The 15,243-nt window shown below is 55.1% G+C and overlaps 4 protein-coding genes across 4 annotated transcripts; 1 reads left to right on the top strand and 3 right to left on the bottom strand.

Moving 5' to 3' along the window:
• Positions 1-458: 458 nt before the first annotated feature.
• HETIRDRAFT_99815 (uncharacterized protein) lies at positions 459-1,330 on the bottom strand (the record flags this gene model as incomplete). The annotated part of the gene is made up of 3 exons (XM_009543070.1): positions 459-986; positions 1,021-1,199; positions 1,264-1,330. Coding segments are annotated over 3 exons (774 nt in total), but the record flags the coding sequence as incomplete, so codon positions are not given.
• Positions 1,331-1,738: 408 nt separating this feature from the next.
• HETIRDRAFT_306801 (uncharacterized protein) lies at positions 1,739-3,404 on the bottom strand (the record flags this gene model as incomplete). Its single annotated transcript, XM_009543071.1, has 11 exons — positions 1,739-1,793; positions 1,853-1,932; positions 1,983-2,064; positions 2,115-2,210; positions 2,262-2,410; positions 2,467-2,568; positions 2,618-2,735; positions 2,788-2,925; positions 2,979-3,060; positions 3,119-3,250; positions 3,335-3,404. The coding sequence occupies 11 exons, from the start codon at positions 3,402-3,404 to the stop codon at positions 1,739-1,741; spliced, it is 1,104 nt and encodes a 367-aa protein (XP_009541366.1).
• A 688-nt stretch (positions 3,405-4,092) lies between these two features.
• On the top strand, positions 4,093-7,413 carry HETIRDRAFT_42313 (uncharacterized protein; the record flags this gene model as incomplete). Its single annotated transcript, XM_009542061.1, has 10 exons — positions 4,093-4,341; positions 4,391-5,255; positions 5,311-5,797; positions 5,847-5,938; positions 5,990-6,138; positions 6,192-6,285; positions 6,354-6,462; positions 6,521-6,872; positions 6,928-7,146; positions 7,204-7,413. The coding sequence occupies 10 exons, from the start codon at positions 4,093-4,095 to the stop codon at positions 7,411-7,413; spliced, it is 2,826 nt and encodes a 941-aa protein (XP_009540356.1).
• Positions 7,414-11,111: 3,698 nt separating this feature from the next.
• On the bottom strand, positions 11,112-15,142 carry HETIRDRAFT_482848 (glycoside hydrolase family 3 protein; the record flags this gene model as incomplete). The annotated part of the gene is made up of 33 exons (XM_009543396.1): positions 11,112-11,354; positions 11,403-11,469; positions 11,520-11,653; positions 11,705-11,837; positions 11,893-11,966; positions 12,022-12,032; positions 12,088-12,190; positions 12,239-12,422; positions 12,472-12,528; positions 12,588-12,641; positions 12,691-12,727; positions 12,783-12,877; positions 12,937-13,008; positions 13,055-13,083; positions 13,140-13,203; positions 13,264-13,304; positions 13,361-13,407; positions 13,464-13,475; positions 13,525-13,599; positions 13,717-13,765; positions 13,821-13,844; positions 13,895-13,898; positions 13,955-14,002; positions 14,056-14,157; positions 14,217-14,258; positions 14,313-14,402; positions 14,459-14,479; positions 14,535-14,583; positions 14,641-14,703; positions 14,754-14,774; positions 14,833-14,887; positions 14,948-14,979; positions 15,082-15,142. The coding sequence occupies 33 exons, from the start codon at positions 15,140-15,142 to the stop codon at positions 11,112-11,114; spliced, it is 2,193 nt and encodes a 730-aa protein (XP_009541691.1).
• Between the last annotated feature and the right edge of the window lie 101 nt (positions 15,143-15,243).

The following is a 15,243-nucleotide window of genomic DNA, read 5'->3' on the forward strand; positions in this document are numbered from 1 at the left end:
TAGATGACGCTGAGGATGTTCATGCGATCGGCGTACGTGTCGTGCTGCGAGTACAAACGTGTGAGTCGAGACCGAGGGATGACGTCGTCCGCGCGACGGGGACTCACGATGGCTTTCAGCCTCTTGACCTCTTCCTCTTGTGCGACGACGCTCCTGCGGCGCCCGCCGCGCCTGCGGTTGGATTCTGTGCTGTCCTCGCCCCGCATGACGCGCTCCATGACCTTGCTGAGCAGGGCCACGCTCTTCCCGTAGGCGACGACGGCGCCGTGGGGATCATTGTTGGTGGAGTCGAGCTTGACGGCCTCGCGTGCGAGCTCCAAGGCCCTGGTGAGCGCCCGACGCGACGACGGGCGAGGCTCGGTGGCCAGACCCTGATCTGGGGGCGAGAGGAGGAGGCGATCTGGGATGATGTCCTGGTGTTGGACGGCGGACTGGGGCTGAGGCGGGGAGTAAGCGACGGGGTGGTGGGGCGGGGAGTCGAGGCCATTGTGGTAGTACGGGGCTGGAGGGGCCGGTTGGGACGCGGCGGCGAGGCGGGCCTGGGAGAAGGCGGCGACGGCGGCGAGGCCGGGGGAGACGGCGGGGCGGACGAAGGGGCTGTAGGCTGCGATGCCGTTGTAGGTGGCGCCGTCGTCGTAGTCTGCGAGGCGGTCGAGGGAATCCGGGGGGGTGGTATCGATTATGGGTACACTGGGTATAGGCTGGGTGGGCGGGGGCGCTGGGGGCGGTGCGTGTGCGGCGGAGGAGCGCCTCCGCTGGGATAGGGATGTGGAGGGGAGGAAGGAGGAGGAGGGGGGCGGGGCGGACGAGGACGAGGACGAGGACGAGGAGGGACCGGGGTCCATGAGGGAGCGAGGCTGCCAGTCGCCTGCCTGAGCGAGGACAGAGGAAGGACGCGGTTCACCGAGCTGCATCAGAAGCGGCGGCGGGCGAGGCGAGGTGGCCTGGGCGAGTGGCTTCCGGCGAGGATGCGGAGCGGGCGGGTGCTGATGTTAATGAACGGATGAGACGAAGGGGGACGAGGACGCTGCTGCTGCTGCTGCCAGTGGGAACAACGCGCGATTGCCCCTTTCGGTTCCACACGCGGTCTCGCTCACCGCTGCAAGACGCGACCCCAGGACCGTCGCTGTGCGTGGTCTGCCTCTGCTGCTGCCGCTGTTGCTGTAGAACCGTTCGACCCTCTCTGAGCTCGACGATGCCTGCGACCTCGGCGGAGTCTCAATTTCCCCTCGATTCGCGCGATGCACGCAGAGATATACTGACGCTGGATGCTTGTGCCCTTGTCGCCGATGCACTGATCCCATCGGATCCTGCCTTTGTCGGTCTGCATCACGTTTCACGCTCCCCATCTCGGTTTCAACCTTGTCCGTCCTGTTCATCATGATGCCCCACCACGCTGTCCGTCGCATTAAGGTCGCGAACAGTCCGTCGTCAACACCACCACCACCACCACCGCCGTGCTAAGCAAATCATCCGATAGTCAACTAGTTTAAGAGACGAGGTATTCTTCAAAAAGAGAACAGCAGCCAACACAGACCAACTAAACGAGCGTCGTCGACAAGATATGCATCAGTCAAAAAGGTCGAAAAAAAACGTAAAAAAAAAAAAGTAGAAAAATATCCGGCTGGGAAACCCATGAAGGCAGACGCAGGCTGTCGACTCGACTCGACTCGACTCGGGGGTATATACGCGCTCACTTCTCCCACACGGCTTGGCAGCCACCGCTTTCCTTTTAATCTCAGTCCCGGAACTCCTGCTGCGAGCCCTGCGCGGCGAGTCGGCTCTCCAAGTTCCTACAGCACCCGTCGTCAGCCATCGATCACGGTCAACGACACCGTCCGGCATGACGTACCTGAGCGACTCTTCCTTCGCGAGCAGCTCTTGCCTCTTCTCGTTGATCTCGCGCTGGACCTTGAGCTCGATCTCCCGAAGCTGCACTGCATGTCAGTCGCGTTCGCTCTTCAAGGCAACCACAAACCCACCTTCTCCTCCTCCCTGCGGAGTTGCTCTTCCTTGAGACGCACGCTCTGCGTCGCGAGCTCCTCGGGAAGAATCGACGAGTCGCTGGAACGCGTCTCAGTACATCGAGTCTCAGACACCCACAGACGACGTACTGGGTATCGGTGTGCACGGTCCGAGAGAGCTTCTCGGTACGGTAAGTCTCGTAGAGCACGTCGTGCGTCAACGACTTCAAGTCCGCCAAGTGGGAGCTGGATGAAAACGTGAGCAAACGCGACGAATCCCTCGGGGCGAGAGCTTACTTCAGGAGGGCGCTCCTCAGCCTGCTAAAGTCAGAGTGCTTGGGGTTGTCCACCTCGGCGATACCCCAGGGATAGATCCGCGCGCGAACAGGCTGACCGTCGATCTCGATCTCCTCCTCGGAGCCAATGATGGCGAAGGGCAGGAGAGCCTGAGGCGCGGGTCAACGTCCGGAGCGATGGCCAAAAGCGGATTAATGGCACGTACCCGGAGCTCGCTGTTGTCCTGGATAGTCTCCTCGTCGTCTTCCTCGACGTCGTAGGGGAAATTGTACACCGGGATGTCATAGTGCTCGATGTCCTCCATGATCTAAAGCGAGATCAACAGGCGCACCGAGCCGCGTGGAATGGAAGCGCACCCTCTTCTTAAACCCACGGAGCTCGCTGGGGGTCAAAGAGTCGGCTTTACCGATGACGGGGATGACGTTGACGCGCGGGGAAAGGCGGCGCATCAGCTCAATATCCATTTCTCTCAAGCTAACGGAGATTGTGAGACGTGCGCGCATGGTACATCTGGACAGACACGCACGAGTGACCCGTGGGAGGAACAAAGTAGAGCAGCGCGTGAACGCGGTTGTCCCTGAAGCGGGGGTTACGCTTGATGCGAGACTCCTCGGCCAGGATGTCGTCGTATTGGCGTTCGAGGTAGCCGACGATCTCTTGGAATCTAAGAACGGTTCACTATCTGCGAACAAAACCGCCGAGCAAAAACCGACGTACGCGAACTCGTTGTCGATGTTGTCGCCGAACCCAGGGGTATCTACGATGGTGAGGGCGATGCGGACGCCGTCCTCCTCGAGTTCTGTGGTGCAAAGTGAGACTCCCGCCTCTCGCGCGGCGGTCAAGGCAGCGTGACGCACCGACGTTGGCGGGCTTGATCCTGATGCCCTCCTCGACGTGTGCGGTCTCCGGGTTATCGGACTCCTTGTGGTTGAGGACCTCGGACTCGCATAGGGTGTTCACAAACGTCGTGCGGCCAGTGCCAGAAGCACCTGGGAGGCCCAAACGGGGGGCGTCGTGTCAGAATGGGCACCCACGGCGGTTCGAGGGGGCGGTGGGGGGGTGGGAGGACTGACCGACTACCATGACCGTGAACTGGACGCCCTTCTTGACCTTGTTTCCTCTGCGTCTGCCTGCGAACGACATGGTGAAAAGCGGGGGGTGGTAGGTGGTGGTGGTGTTGGGTCTCCGCTTGTGGAGAGAGGACGGCGGGCGCGTGAAGTTGGTCCAGCCCGTTTCAGACTCCGCCCGCTGCGAATTCGCCGTCAGCCCGCCCAGGCCAGCAGTCCGTCCAGCCCCGCCGCCTTGCTCAATCGCATGCTCCTCTCCACCCGCCCCCTTCGCAATGCTCTGAATATTGGCCCATTAGGTCCCGCCCGCCCCTCGGCTCTGCTCCGCTATTTACACCCCGCCGCGGAGGGCAGCATCCCGCCGCCCACTATTACTAAGAAAAAGTACTCCGCCCTCCCCAAATCCCAGCTCCTCCCCGATGGGACGCCGGCCCCTCCCATCGGGCCCTGGACGGGCGGCCTCGAGCTCGACCCCGACACCGACCCCCGCGACCTGCCCCATAGACGTGCGCCCACAAACAGCCATCGCGCACCCTGCCCCCCGTTGACCGCGCCGTTCTCCCCGTCGTGCACGTAAACAGTCCAAGTGAGCGCCGCGCACGCGTCGTACCTCATCGACGCGTCAAAGGCCGGGGACATGCTCCCCGACGACCGCCCGCCCGCCCCCGTCAAAAAGACGCGAAAGAGACGCGTCAGGAAACTCGACGCGTCGGATGACGCCGCCGCCTCCGCCATCCACTGCGGGACAGAGCCAGCGCCAGCTGATGCCGCCCCGTCCGACCCCGCTCCAGCAGAGGTCAAGGCGAAGCGTGGACGCAAGCCCAAGGACCAGGTCGACCAGACAACAGGTTGTATCGAGCCTCGCCGAAACGAGATCAGTCCTGACCGCCATATTCCCCCCAGATGAACCCAGCCCTCGCCAGCCGCGGAACCAGCTCGCCACCGAGATCCTTGAAAACCTCGCCAAATTCCCGCACTGCATCCTGCTCACCCGCGTCGGCCAATTCTACGAGGTACGCCCCTGCCGCAGAGCCCCTCGGCGCACGCTCACGCGCGCCCCAGTCCTACTTCGCCCAAGCCGACGAGGTCGCACGCCTGCTCAACATCAAGCTCACCTCCAGGGTCTGGGACGGCCACCGCATCCTCATGTGCGGCTTCCCCGTGATCCACCTCCAGAAGCACCTCAAGACGCTCGTGCAGCAGAACACGCGCTTCGTCGCCCTCTGCGAGGAGTTCATGCGCCCCGCGCCGCCCGGCGCGAAGCCCACGTTCGACCGCCGCGTCGCGCGCGTCGTCACGCCCGGCACGCTCATCGACGAGCCGTTCCTGAATCCGTACGAGAACAACTACTTGCTGTCCGTAGGGCTCGTCGGCCCGCGGGAGGACGAGGGGAGGGGGACGGTGGGGCTCGCTTGGATCGACGTGTCGACCGGGGAGTTCTTCACGAAGGAGTCGAGCTATGAAAGCTTCCGCGACGACCTAGTTCGCATCGGTCCCCGGGAAGTCGTGTTGGCGAAAGATCTCGAAGAGGACCCATCGCACGCTATCCGCACCGCCGTCCTCGAAGAAGGCTGCTTCACGTCCTACATCACCGCGCCCGAAAACCTCACTTCTAGCATCGAAAAGAACGTCGGCGCCCTAGGGAGCGCTGAGGCGTTGCCCGTCGGGCTGACGCTCTCCTCACACGAGACCGCAGCCGTGTACTTGCTCACGACGTACCTACGCGCCAGTCTGATGGAAAGCATGCCCCGCCTGTCCTCACCGAACCGCGAAGCAAGCAAGGGGCGGATGCAGATCGACTCGCACACCATCAAAGCCCTGGAGATCCGAGAGGGGATGCGCGAGGGAGGCACGACCGGCAGCCTGCTCAGCGTCGTGAAGAGGACCGTCACGAACGGCGGGACGCGGCTTCTCGCTCGATGGCTCTGTAGGAAACTCTGTTCTCATGATCCGCGCACATCCTTGTCTGATATCTGTGCCAGGTTCCCCGAGCGGGTCCATAGCGGAGGTCAACGCGCGGCAGTCCCTCGTCGCGTTCTTTCACGCTCGTCCACATCTTAGGAGCGACTTGGTCGGAGCTCTGCGCGACCTTGAGGATGCGACGCGCATCGTGCAGAAGTTCCTTCTCGGCCGCGGCGACGCCAGCGACCTGTCGGCCATGAGCGCCTGCATCTCCATCTGGGCCGCGATCCGCAGCCGGATCGAGCTGGAGAAAGTCATGGAAGGCAAAGAGCGGGATGGCCTGGTAGCAGAGGAATGGAGCAGCCTGGACGCGTTGCTCTCCCGCATGAACGACTTTAGTGCGTTGCAGAGCAGGATCGGGATGGCCCTGCAGGGGCTCCGCGCACAGGCCGACGACGCGGAAGAACTGGACGAAATGGACACCGATAGTGTGATTCCTCCTAACCAAGACGGTGCCGAGGGCGACCTCAAATGGCAAGTAGGCAACAACTGGACATTCAACCCAGAGTGAGCGGCCTCTCTCTTCGTGTGTTCGCGTGCTGACGTCTCTTACCAGATTTTCGGACGAGCTAGGCCGGCTTCATTCTCGATTCAACCAATTGGCTGTTCGCAGGCTGGAGCTGGAACAGCATCTCCAGCGCGAGTTTGGTGCGTATAGCTCTGTTCCGTGTGCACGGTCTGTATTCAATCGCGGCGCAGATGCCCCCTCGTTGACTCTGCGCTCCTCGATGATCCAGGGGATGCACGTCCACATCGCTCGAGCCAAACGAGATGGCGCGAAGATCAGGCAGGCGGGCGCTTTCGTGCTCGTCTCGGAGAACAACAGCACCAGCAGCTTTTTCTACCCGGTAATCACCATGCTCCCTCGTTCCGTTCGATGACCGTGCTCACGCCGCTCTAGGAATGGTCGCAGCTCGGTGGCCAGATCTTGGAAACGTCGAGCGCCATACACGCGGCTGAGAAGCAAGCGTTCGAAACGCTCCGTAACGAGGCAAGTACATCCATCGCATCCCGCACGCAATCACCACGAACGACGTTGACTCCGATCAGGTCATCCTGCAAGAAAGTCTCCTGAGATGCAATGCGTGCATCGTGGACGAGCTCGACGTGACGCTGAGCTTCGCCAACCTAGCGGCGGAGATGGGCTTCGTGAGACCCACCCTGACAGACGAGTACGTCGCGCCGAACCAGACATCCCCGATGCAGCCATATTCTGACACCCGCGCACAGCAACACGTTCCACGTCGTCAACGGCCGCCACCCGACCGTCGAGCTCGGCCTCCTCTCCAACGGCCGCGTCTTCACGCCCAACACCGTCTCCTTCACGCCCGACTCGCGCCTGCACGTCATCACGGGGCCCAACATGGCCGGAAAGTCGACCCTGCTGCGGCAGACAGCGCTCATCGCCGTCCTGGCGCAGACAGGCTCCTTCGTCCCCGCGGACCACGCCGTGATCGGCATGGTGGACCGCCTGTTTTCGAGAGTCGGCGCTAAGGACGACCTGTTCCGCGACCGGAGCACCTTCATGGTGGAGATGCTCGAGACGGCCGAGATCCTCCAGCGCGCGACGCCCAACAGCCTGGTGGGGTGTTCCGGTCCGTTGGATCTATAGATCGTTCGCTGACGCGCGTCTTCAGGTGATCATGGATGAGGTCGGGCGGGGAACGACCGTCAAGGATGGATTGGCCATCGCCTTTGCCACCGTTCATCACCTCTACGCCAAGAACCGCTGCAGAGCCATGTTCGCGACCCATTTCCACGAGCTGACGGACATGCTGGGGTACTCTGCCGACCACCGCGGCGAGGGCGCCTTTGAGCACATCGGGTTTTTCTGCACAGACGTGGACGAAACGGAGGTCAGTCGTCGCATCTTCTCGTCTCCTGCCGTCGGCCTTATCACATACACAACTCAGGACGGTCGCTTCGCCTATTCTCATCGTCTGCGGTCTGGGGTGAACCGCGACAGTCACGGTCTCAAGGTAGCGCAGCTCGCGGGCATGCCGCCGTCTGCGGTCGTGATAGCAAAAGACGCCCTCGCCTGGTTGAAAGGCGACGCAGATAGCGCATCCATACACCCCGGCCACCTTAAAAGCCTCGGTCAATCACTGGCGTCGCGATCATGAACGTGTCGTTGTAGCATCTACAATATTATTACCCGAGACATTAATGTAATTTTCCCGTCGTAGCGGCAGCACCGCCTAATCGAATTGAGAGCGGATGTGGTTCAGAGCCGAGCCTGCCCTCAGCCACTTGAGCTGATCACTGGACATGGTGTGCTTGGTTGGGATCTCGAAGGTCTCGCCGTTGCGCTTGGTGACCTTGACGGTGATGGAGGCCCCGGGATCGCCGTTGAACAGGCTCGCGAGACCGTGAGTCTCTACGACATCGCCAGCACCGATACGCGCGTAATCGGCCTTGTCGGCGAACCAAAGAGGAAGGACGCCTTGTTTCTGTGTCATGTCATGAGCCGAGAACATCAAATGATGCTGGAGATGCCAAACCTTGAGGTTCGTCTCGTGGATCCGAGCGAATGACCTCGCGATAATCAGAGCACAACCTGACAACGATTAGAGATGATAGATGGCAGAAAGTGACGCGACTCACCGTAGAATCGCGGCTGCAGAGCAGCGTGTTCACGGGCACTGCCTTCGCCGTAGTTTTCGTCAACGATGAGCGCCCATGGCTCGCTCCGAGCCTTGTACCGTTTGGCCACACCAGGGATAGTATCTGTCATGCCCTGCGCCGAATCATGATCGTGATCAAACGCCACGTTCACCTTGCCGCCCTCATCATTCACGGCCTACGAAATTGTTTGAGTTTCCCTATCCGATCGAACTAATGACACGCTTACCGTGATCACTGGGATACCCACTTGCGTTAGCAGAGCGTGGGGTAGATATTAGGGACGACTCACGAAGATTCTCAGATATATTTGTGAGATGCCCCTTGTATTTCAACCACGGACCCTGGAGGCAATGATTGAGTTCAAAGATGGATGAGGGGGGCCATCACTGGGACACACCGCAGCAGAAATATGATCGGTGGTGCATTTGCCTCGCACTCTCATCAAGACCTTCAAACTGGGAAGTTCTAAACCTCTGCTGTTCGTGCCATCTGTATCAAAGTGACTTTTGAAGGGTTCAAGCACCTCCAGCCGCTGCGAGTCCTCCTTGATGACGACTTCGGTCTCGGGCTGTGGTTCAGGCACCGGCGACGGATAATATGAGGTTTCTCCAGGAGTGAACCCCGCAGTAGGAAGATCTTGTCCCGACGGCGGGGAGAAGGTGAAAGATTTGCCTGAGGGCAAGGGGATCGAGTCGGTCATGGGGTTGAAAGAGAGTTTCCCGGAGAATGCCATGGCGGTTACAACGGTTGGGGAGGCCAGGAAGTTCATGGTCAGGCGGTTGCCATCATTTCGCGACTTGAAGTTGCTGTCCCTTCATTAGCAGGAGCTGTCTTATAATGCAAAGGGATATTTACCGATTGAAGGATGTAAGTATCGCTGGTGGTAGGATTAGTATGTGATCGGTTTTGAAGTGACTCTCACAAACCGTTCTCCTCTTCTTTTTTATCTTCCCGTTTCCACTGATAGACCGTCAGGACTGTGCGTCGAAATTTGGAATTTGGCCTACCTGACCGATGCAAGGTCCGCAGGCATTGGCGAGCACAACAGCACCGACATCTTCCAAGACTTCAGTCACATGGTCACGCTCCATGGTTGCACGAATTTGTTCTGATCCAGGAGTGCAGAGGAAAGGGATCTAAGACTCTATTAAGTTTCTGTAGGCAGACAATGTATATGTGTGCGCACCTTCGAAGTTAAGCCAGCAGCCTTTGCTTGTCGAGCGAGGTCTGCAACACGCGTCTGCATGTGATACCTTCAAAATCTTTCATGTGCAAAAAAAAAAAACTTTATCTGACCATATCTTCATATGAGCTGTTGGTACACGATCCAATGAGTCCAGCAGAGATCTCGTCTTTCCACCCTTGCTCTTGAACGAAGGACCCAAATTTAGACAAAGGAGTCGCCAGGTCGGGTGTGAATGGGCCGTTGATAGTAGGCTCGAGATCGGACAGGTTCTACGAGGAATATAAGGAGTGGAATTTGTGACAAAAGAGAAGATGCTCACGATCTCAATGACTTCGTCGTACTCGGCGCCTTCATCTGCACTCAGGAAACCCTTGGAAGCCGCCTCGTCAGCAGCGCGAGCCACTGGCCCGCGGCCTGTAGCGTGAAGGTATGCCCGCATATTGGAAGTGTAGGGGAAGGTCGATGTAGTTGCCCCGACCTCAGCGCCCATGTTTGCCATTGTTGCGAGACCTGAATACAAGATGATCGAACCAAGTTATGGATCCCTCAGAAGTAATTGTCCTACCAGTGCAAGATTGATCGAAGACACCAGGGCCAAAGTATTCCAATATACGTCCCGTTCCTCCCTGAGACTTCGATGAGTTGGTAGCTCACATGAAATTCAATAGTGTTGACCTTGACTGTCAGCTTCCCGGCAAGGTGAAGGATTAAATCCTTAGGCGTCGTCCATCCATTCATCTTTCCAGTGAGGTGAATACCTGCAAGGTCAATGAATATAGCTCATAGGATTGCGAGTATATATGAATGCACACACCGACGACGTTCGGCGCCTTCAGTTCCCAAGGTGTACCCGTCATGGCATCTACAGCGTCTGCACCCCCGACACCAATTGCAAGCAAGCCCAGACCACCCGCATTAGGGGTATGTGAGTCTAACGGAGGTTTAGCAACAGATACATCATAGTAAAAGAGACGACTACCTGTGCCCAACCTGGTTGAAGCGATATTATGATAAACGAGCGAAACAAAAGCATGAATGAGGATCCTCCAGCACTCACATGAGCATACCAGGAGCGGCGTAATTCTCAAGCACTATTTGATGAATGATGCCAGAGCCAGGTCTCCAAAATTCGATTCCATATTTCTTGGCTGCGCTCTCGAGGAAGTCAAATACCTCTCTGTTAGATATGATAGCCCGCTGATGTTCACGTTACACGGTAGTTTTCTTTGAGATTGGAGAGATATTACCTCCAGGTCGGAATAAGCTCCAGTAGACGCTTGAATCAGATGATCACAGTGAATGCTAGAAGGAACTGATGTTCGCCCAAGGCCAGCACTCATGAATTGCAACCTGTAGCACGCCTGCATGAGCTCGGTGAGCGAACAAAGGAAGAGTGCATAATCTCTCACAATGCCATCCTATCCACCAAGGGTGCGGAAATTTTTGGTGAATCAGAGAGTAAGGAAGTAACGGTTCGTCTTACTGTGCAGATGCGTCCTGCATAGCTACTCTCTCAGGGCGAAGTTGAAGGTACGTTTCGCCTCTGACAATCCCTCCATTTGCACCATTCTCCGGATCGAAAAGATGGCTGTATAGTATCTTTTCCGTGAGGGTGAGCGGTCTGTCTTGCAGCGCCTCGCGAACATGGGCCAGATTCTGAATTAAAAGAGCGTAGGGGGGAGTGATGGATGCACAGTCTTTCTCAGGCAGAGAGGCGTGCGTTGCCAAAGATCTAGAGGTGAAATGTCGATGGACAGGGCCCCAACGTCTCAACGCTGCGCCAACAGACATAGCGATGTGTTCAAGGCAAGGTTAACGCAAACTCGTAGCAAGTCATTCCGTTGAGCGGGGTCGGACTTATCCGGCCGAAAGGTCAGCCAGTTGAATCGCAACGATTTTGACCAATGTATAATAAGATTAAACCGCAATGCACCAATCCACAGTAGAGCAGAACATACACGAGAAGGTGGAAGGAAAAAGGTACTTGAACGCGAGGTGTTAATATTAAAATCAATTCTGAATTGTACCCGTCAAGCGATGATCTCTGCTACTGGCACCAATAGTGATCTTCGTTGCCCCACTGGGAATTTCCCACCTCTGGGTCACAACATTCCAAATAGACAGATCATACCTGGAAATCTGTAGCGTGACTAGGGTAGACTGTCCAGGTGATAAGTGAATACTATCGAAACCCTTCAGGACATAGGGAGGAGAATTGGAGGATGCTGGAGATGAGATATATAGTTGCGGGATCTGAGGAACGATGAGTATAAGTTCAGACGAATGATCGTCACGACGCACCTCGTTACCGGCAACTACGCCAGTATTTTTAAGAGTAAATGTCACAGTTATGACCTTCTCATGAAGCCTAGTCGAAATGATGACTAGATATCCGGCTCAAGATAGATGTAAACATACGACGGATCGAGGGATGACCCTGGTCCGCTTGGAGGAGTGGCACCTGCTGCGGAGCCTGTGATTTGAAGGCCAGAGTACGCGAATGTCGTGTAGGATAGTCCAAATCCAAACTCGTACCGCGGGCTAATGTTTGCCTGCGGAAAACCTGAGATATAATCTACAAGACCGACTATGCAACCACCTACCGCGTCAAAATGGCGATAGTCGATGAAAAGACCTTCCGTATAATTTATCGGAATGGTGACGAGAGTGAACTGGTCCGCGATCTGCGCAGGATAATCATCTGCGCTCTTGGCAATGGTGTACGGGAGTCGTCCACTGATACCTTCATCTATCAGGCACATTTCCACCCATTTGAGTAAACAACAATTACCTGGGGTTATACGCGCCATACAGGACATCGACCAAAGAGTTTCCTGCTTCTTGACCAGGCAGGCCACTCCAAACCTAGAACCAAAGAAATTGTGAATCGAATGAGTCGATATTTGAAGAAAGATTTTACCACAGCAGTGACTAGACGAGTCGTATCTTAGTAAACAATACCCGCATAGATCATTATTGTACATACCGTTTGGACTGTCGATCCATGCCTCCATAATAATTGGTCCGACAGAATTGACGACAACGATCGTGTTGCTATTGACACTTGCAACCTTTTGCACTAGCGCATCCTGAAGTTCACGTTAGCTCTGCATCTTAGTCACAATGTCAGAACATGCCCCGCTATGCCAAGCTTGTAAATCGTTCCTATCCCCAGTGTTCCCCTCAACGAGATAGCCGTCCTCTCCACTATCGGCAGTAATGAAGACGAAAGCTACATCCTTCCCAGCTGCTGTAGAGGCTGCAGCACCGGTGTCAGAATCGCTAAGGGAAGAATAGACGCTGGTGTTATCAACAGATGATCTATTCTTAATGGCATCCAATGGCTGAAGGAATAGAATTAGTAGAGTACATCGTAACGCTGCACTGTTCTAGACTTGCCGTGATAAGATAAGGGAAATTCGAAGTCCTGTGAACGATGGGTTTTAAGTGATGATGGAAAGCATCACGTTCGCTCGAATCGCTCACCCACTACCCCAGCCCTCGGCGAGCACGCCTGAATCACAAGAGTGGTCGAGACAGCTATGTAGAGAGTCAGAAACGCCTGTAAAAGCGAACGAGACTCGCGCACCTGTTAGGGCCAAGGTCATTTGCGCCTGCTCCGCTTCCTGTTCTCATGGTCAGTTGACGCTATAATATTCATCAGATTAGCTTAGCTCGTACCAATGACAGCGATCGACTTCGGCGCTCTGAGTGGAAGAACATTGCGGGAGTTTTTGAGAAGAACTGTAGATGCAGCGCCAATCTCTCGAATCAAACTAGCCAGATGTACGGTCAATTGCCACGCGACAGCAAGGAAGATATCGCGCGAGGTTACTTTTTATGATCGCTCTGAACGTCAGTGTTCAAGTTGATGGCAGGATAGCCTTGATCCTGCCCCACAAGGTACCTAGAAATCTGTTACTCAAAGAATTGTCAAGCGAATGGGGCCATACCATGCCGCAAGAATTCGGATTGCCATGTCCTGTAGGACGTTTATTAGTTGACAACCGAATTTTTGTGCGATGGGGATGCACGAACATCAAGACGAGACTGAGGTACATCCCCATTCTGCACAGCAGAGACCAGACTGTCTCCAAAGTAACTGATGGCAACTTTATTTGATACAAAAGATCGGCACAGCAAGACCAATGTTTCGACATACCTGACGATGGATAGAGGAAACATGTCGCCGGGCATGGTCATCTGTGATGATGATTGATCCAAGCTTGGGAAAAACAATCAACTCTTTGCATGCTTACATCCAATCCCATATTGGCCGACGTCGTCGAATGAGTCGCATACCAGTCTGGCGTGAATTGTCAGGCTTGCGAGCTGGAGCTCAAAATGGTTGATCAAACACACCCGACATGACATCTACAGTCTATTAGATCATCCTCAAGGAAACACTATAGCAACCACTCACATCCTTGGAAAGCTAATTCGGTCTTCAACAGCCCATTCAGTGTGCTATTGTTTTCACATGCATACGTTCCGTTCACTGTATGGCGTCAGCAGATGATACGGATAGTATTGAGCTGGTTTGTTACCTAAATCTGTTTGTCGAATGTATGGTCTGCATAAACGAGGCTTCCGAATAACACGCAATGTCACGCACTGTAACTGCACATAACAGCAGCCACGTTGGCTTGTATACTCCGCAAGAACTGAGCACTGCCATATCAGCACCTTAGGACGAGGCAACCCATGAACAAGACTCACAGGATGCAGATATAATTCATGTTGCTAATAGACATGTGAGCCTTTAGCGTGCGCGACTGATGCTCGCTACTGACCGTTCTGGCGTAAATGTGTCAGAAAATGCATGAATTAAAATTGTACGAGTGTGAATGCACCTGTCATCGACATTGGAAGAAGACTTCATGCGATTATGTTCTTGCTCGCTATCCCGTATAGTTTGAGTGCCATATGATGGTGAAAAATGGAAAGTGCTTACTTGTTTATCAAGTGCTTCGCAACGGCTTGTACGCCCTGGGACTGTATACCAATGATCGTCTCGTATGCGCCTTCACCTGATAAGTAAGGATCTCCGCCGAATCTGTTCCATTAACTTTCGTTACCCAAGTATCGCGCATGGCAAGACAAATGTTCACGTACCCTTCCCAAGCTCTCCCGGAAGCAGGAATACGCATGAGATTCCTAACCGATTCCAACGATGTCAACATATGAATGAAGAGAGTTGAAAGCACCGACATCATTGGGCCCAATTGTACATGAATGCCCTTTCCTCGGAATTCTTGACCCATTGCAACGCCTTTCTTGTTCATCAGCGTCCTGTTGAAGCTGTCATACAAAGTACTTCAGACATTGGTTCGTATCAATAACGGAGAATGATTCACGTTGCAGCAGCATTGATGCCTCTGGAATATATTGTCCATTCAGTGATTGCTGTAAGCCGAGAACATGAAATCATACGCAGGGAATACTGAATTTCCGTTGGTATTCCGGACGCCCAACGCGCTATCTAAGGCGTATATGTTCACTGAGTACATCCGTCATAAGCTGAACCTATAATAAATACCTTGAAGACACAGTGCAGGAAAATTGATAGAGTCGATCGACTTGGTTTGACCAGTACAAGTCGCTGGTTCAATGTCAGCATCATACCTCACACGAGAAAGCGCTTGCAGATACCAAATCCAAGTAAGCCAACACCTGCATGTGGACGTGAACAGTCAGCCTGTGTTTCCCGGGTGATAGGTAAGAAATTCACCTGTGGTGATCCTTGCTTTCTCGCTCAACGTCAGATTCGCAATTGACTGCCGGGCCTGCAGTGCACAAAAGTTTACCTGTCTGTATTCCGATTTGAATATTGAATATGGACTCACCTTGGCATATGCTGTCGACCAGGCTGAATTCACTTGTAAAATTCCGTCAGGCGACGGAGTCGACGGACAAAGCGATACTCTGCTTCACTGTCAGCATCCACGCGCCATCGGCATACATCATAATGACTGACTACATTGTGCATGCACCAGAGAAATCCAGAAAAGAGAAAAGAGCAAAGACGAAGGGCACTTCATGGTGGCGTCTGCCCTTGACTTTCAAAGGGACCTCAAAAAATCAGACCGGTGAGTCAATGCTTTTAAAGGGCGAAACCCCGTGAAGGCCGTGTTGATATTAC

Source organism: Heterobasidion irregulare (assembly GCF_000320585.1).
Source record: "Heterobasidion irregulare TC 32-1 unplaced genomic scaffold scaffold_01, whole genome shotgun sequence".
NCBI classification, from domain to species: domain Eukaryota; kingdom Fungi; phylum Basidiomycota; class Agaricomycetes; order Russulales; family Bondarzewiaceae; genus Heterobasidion; species Heterobasidion irregulare.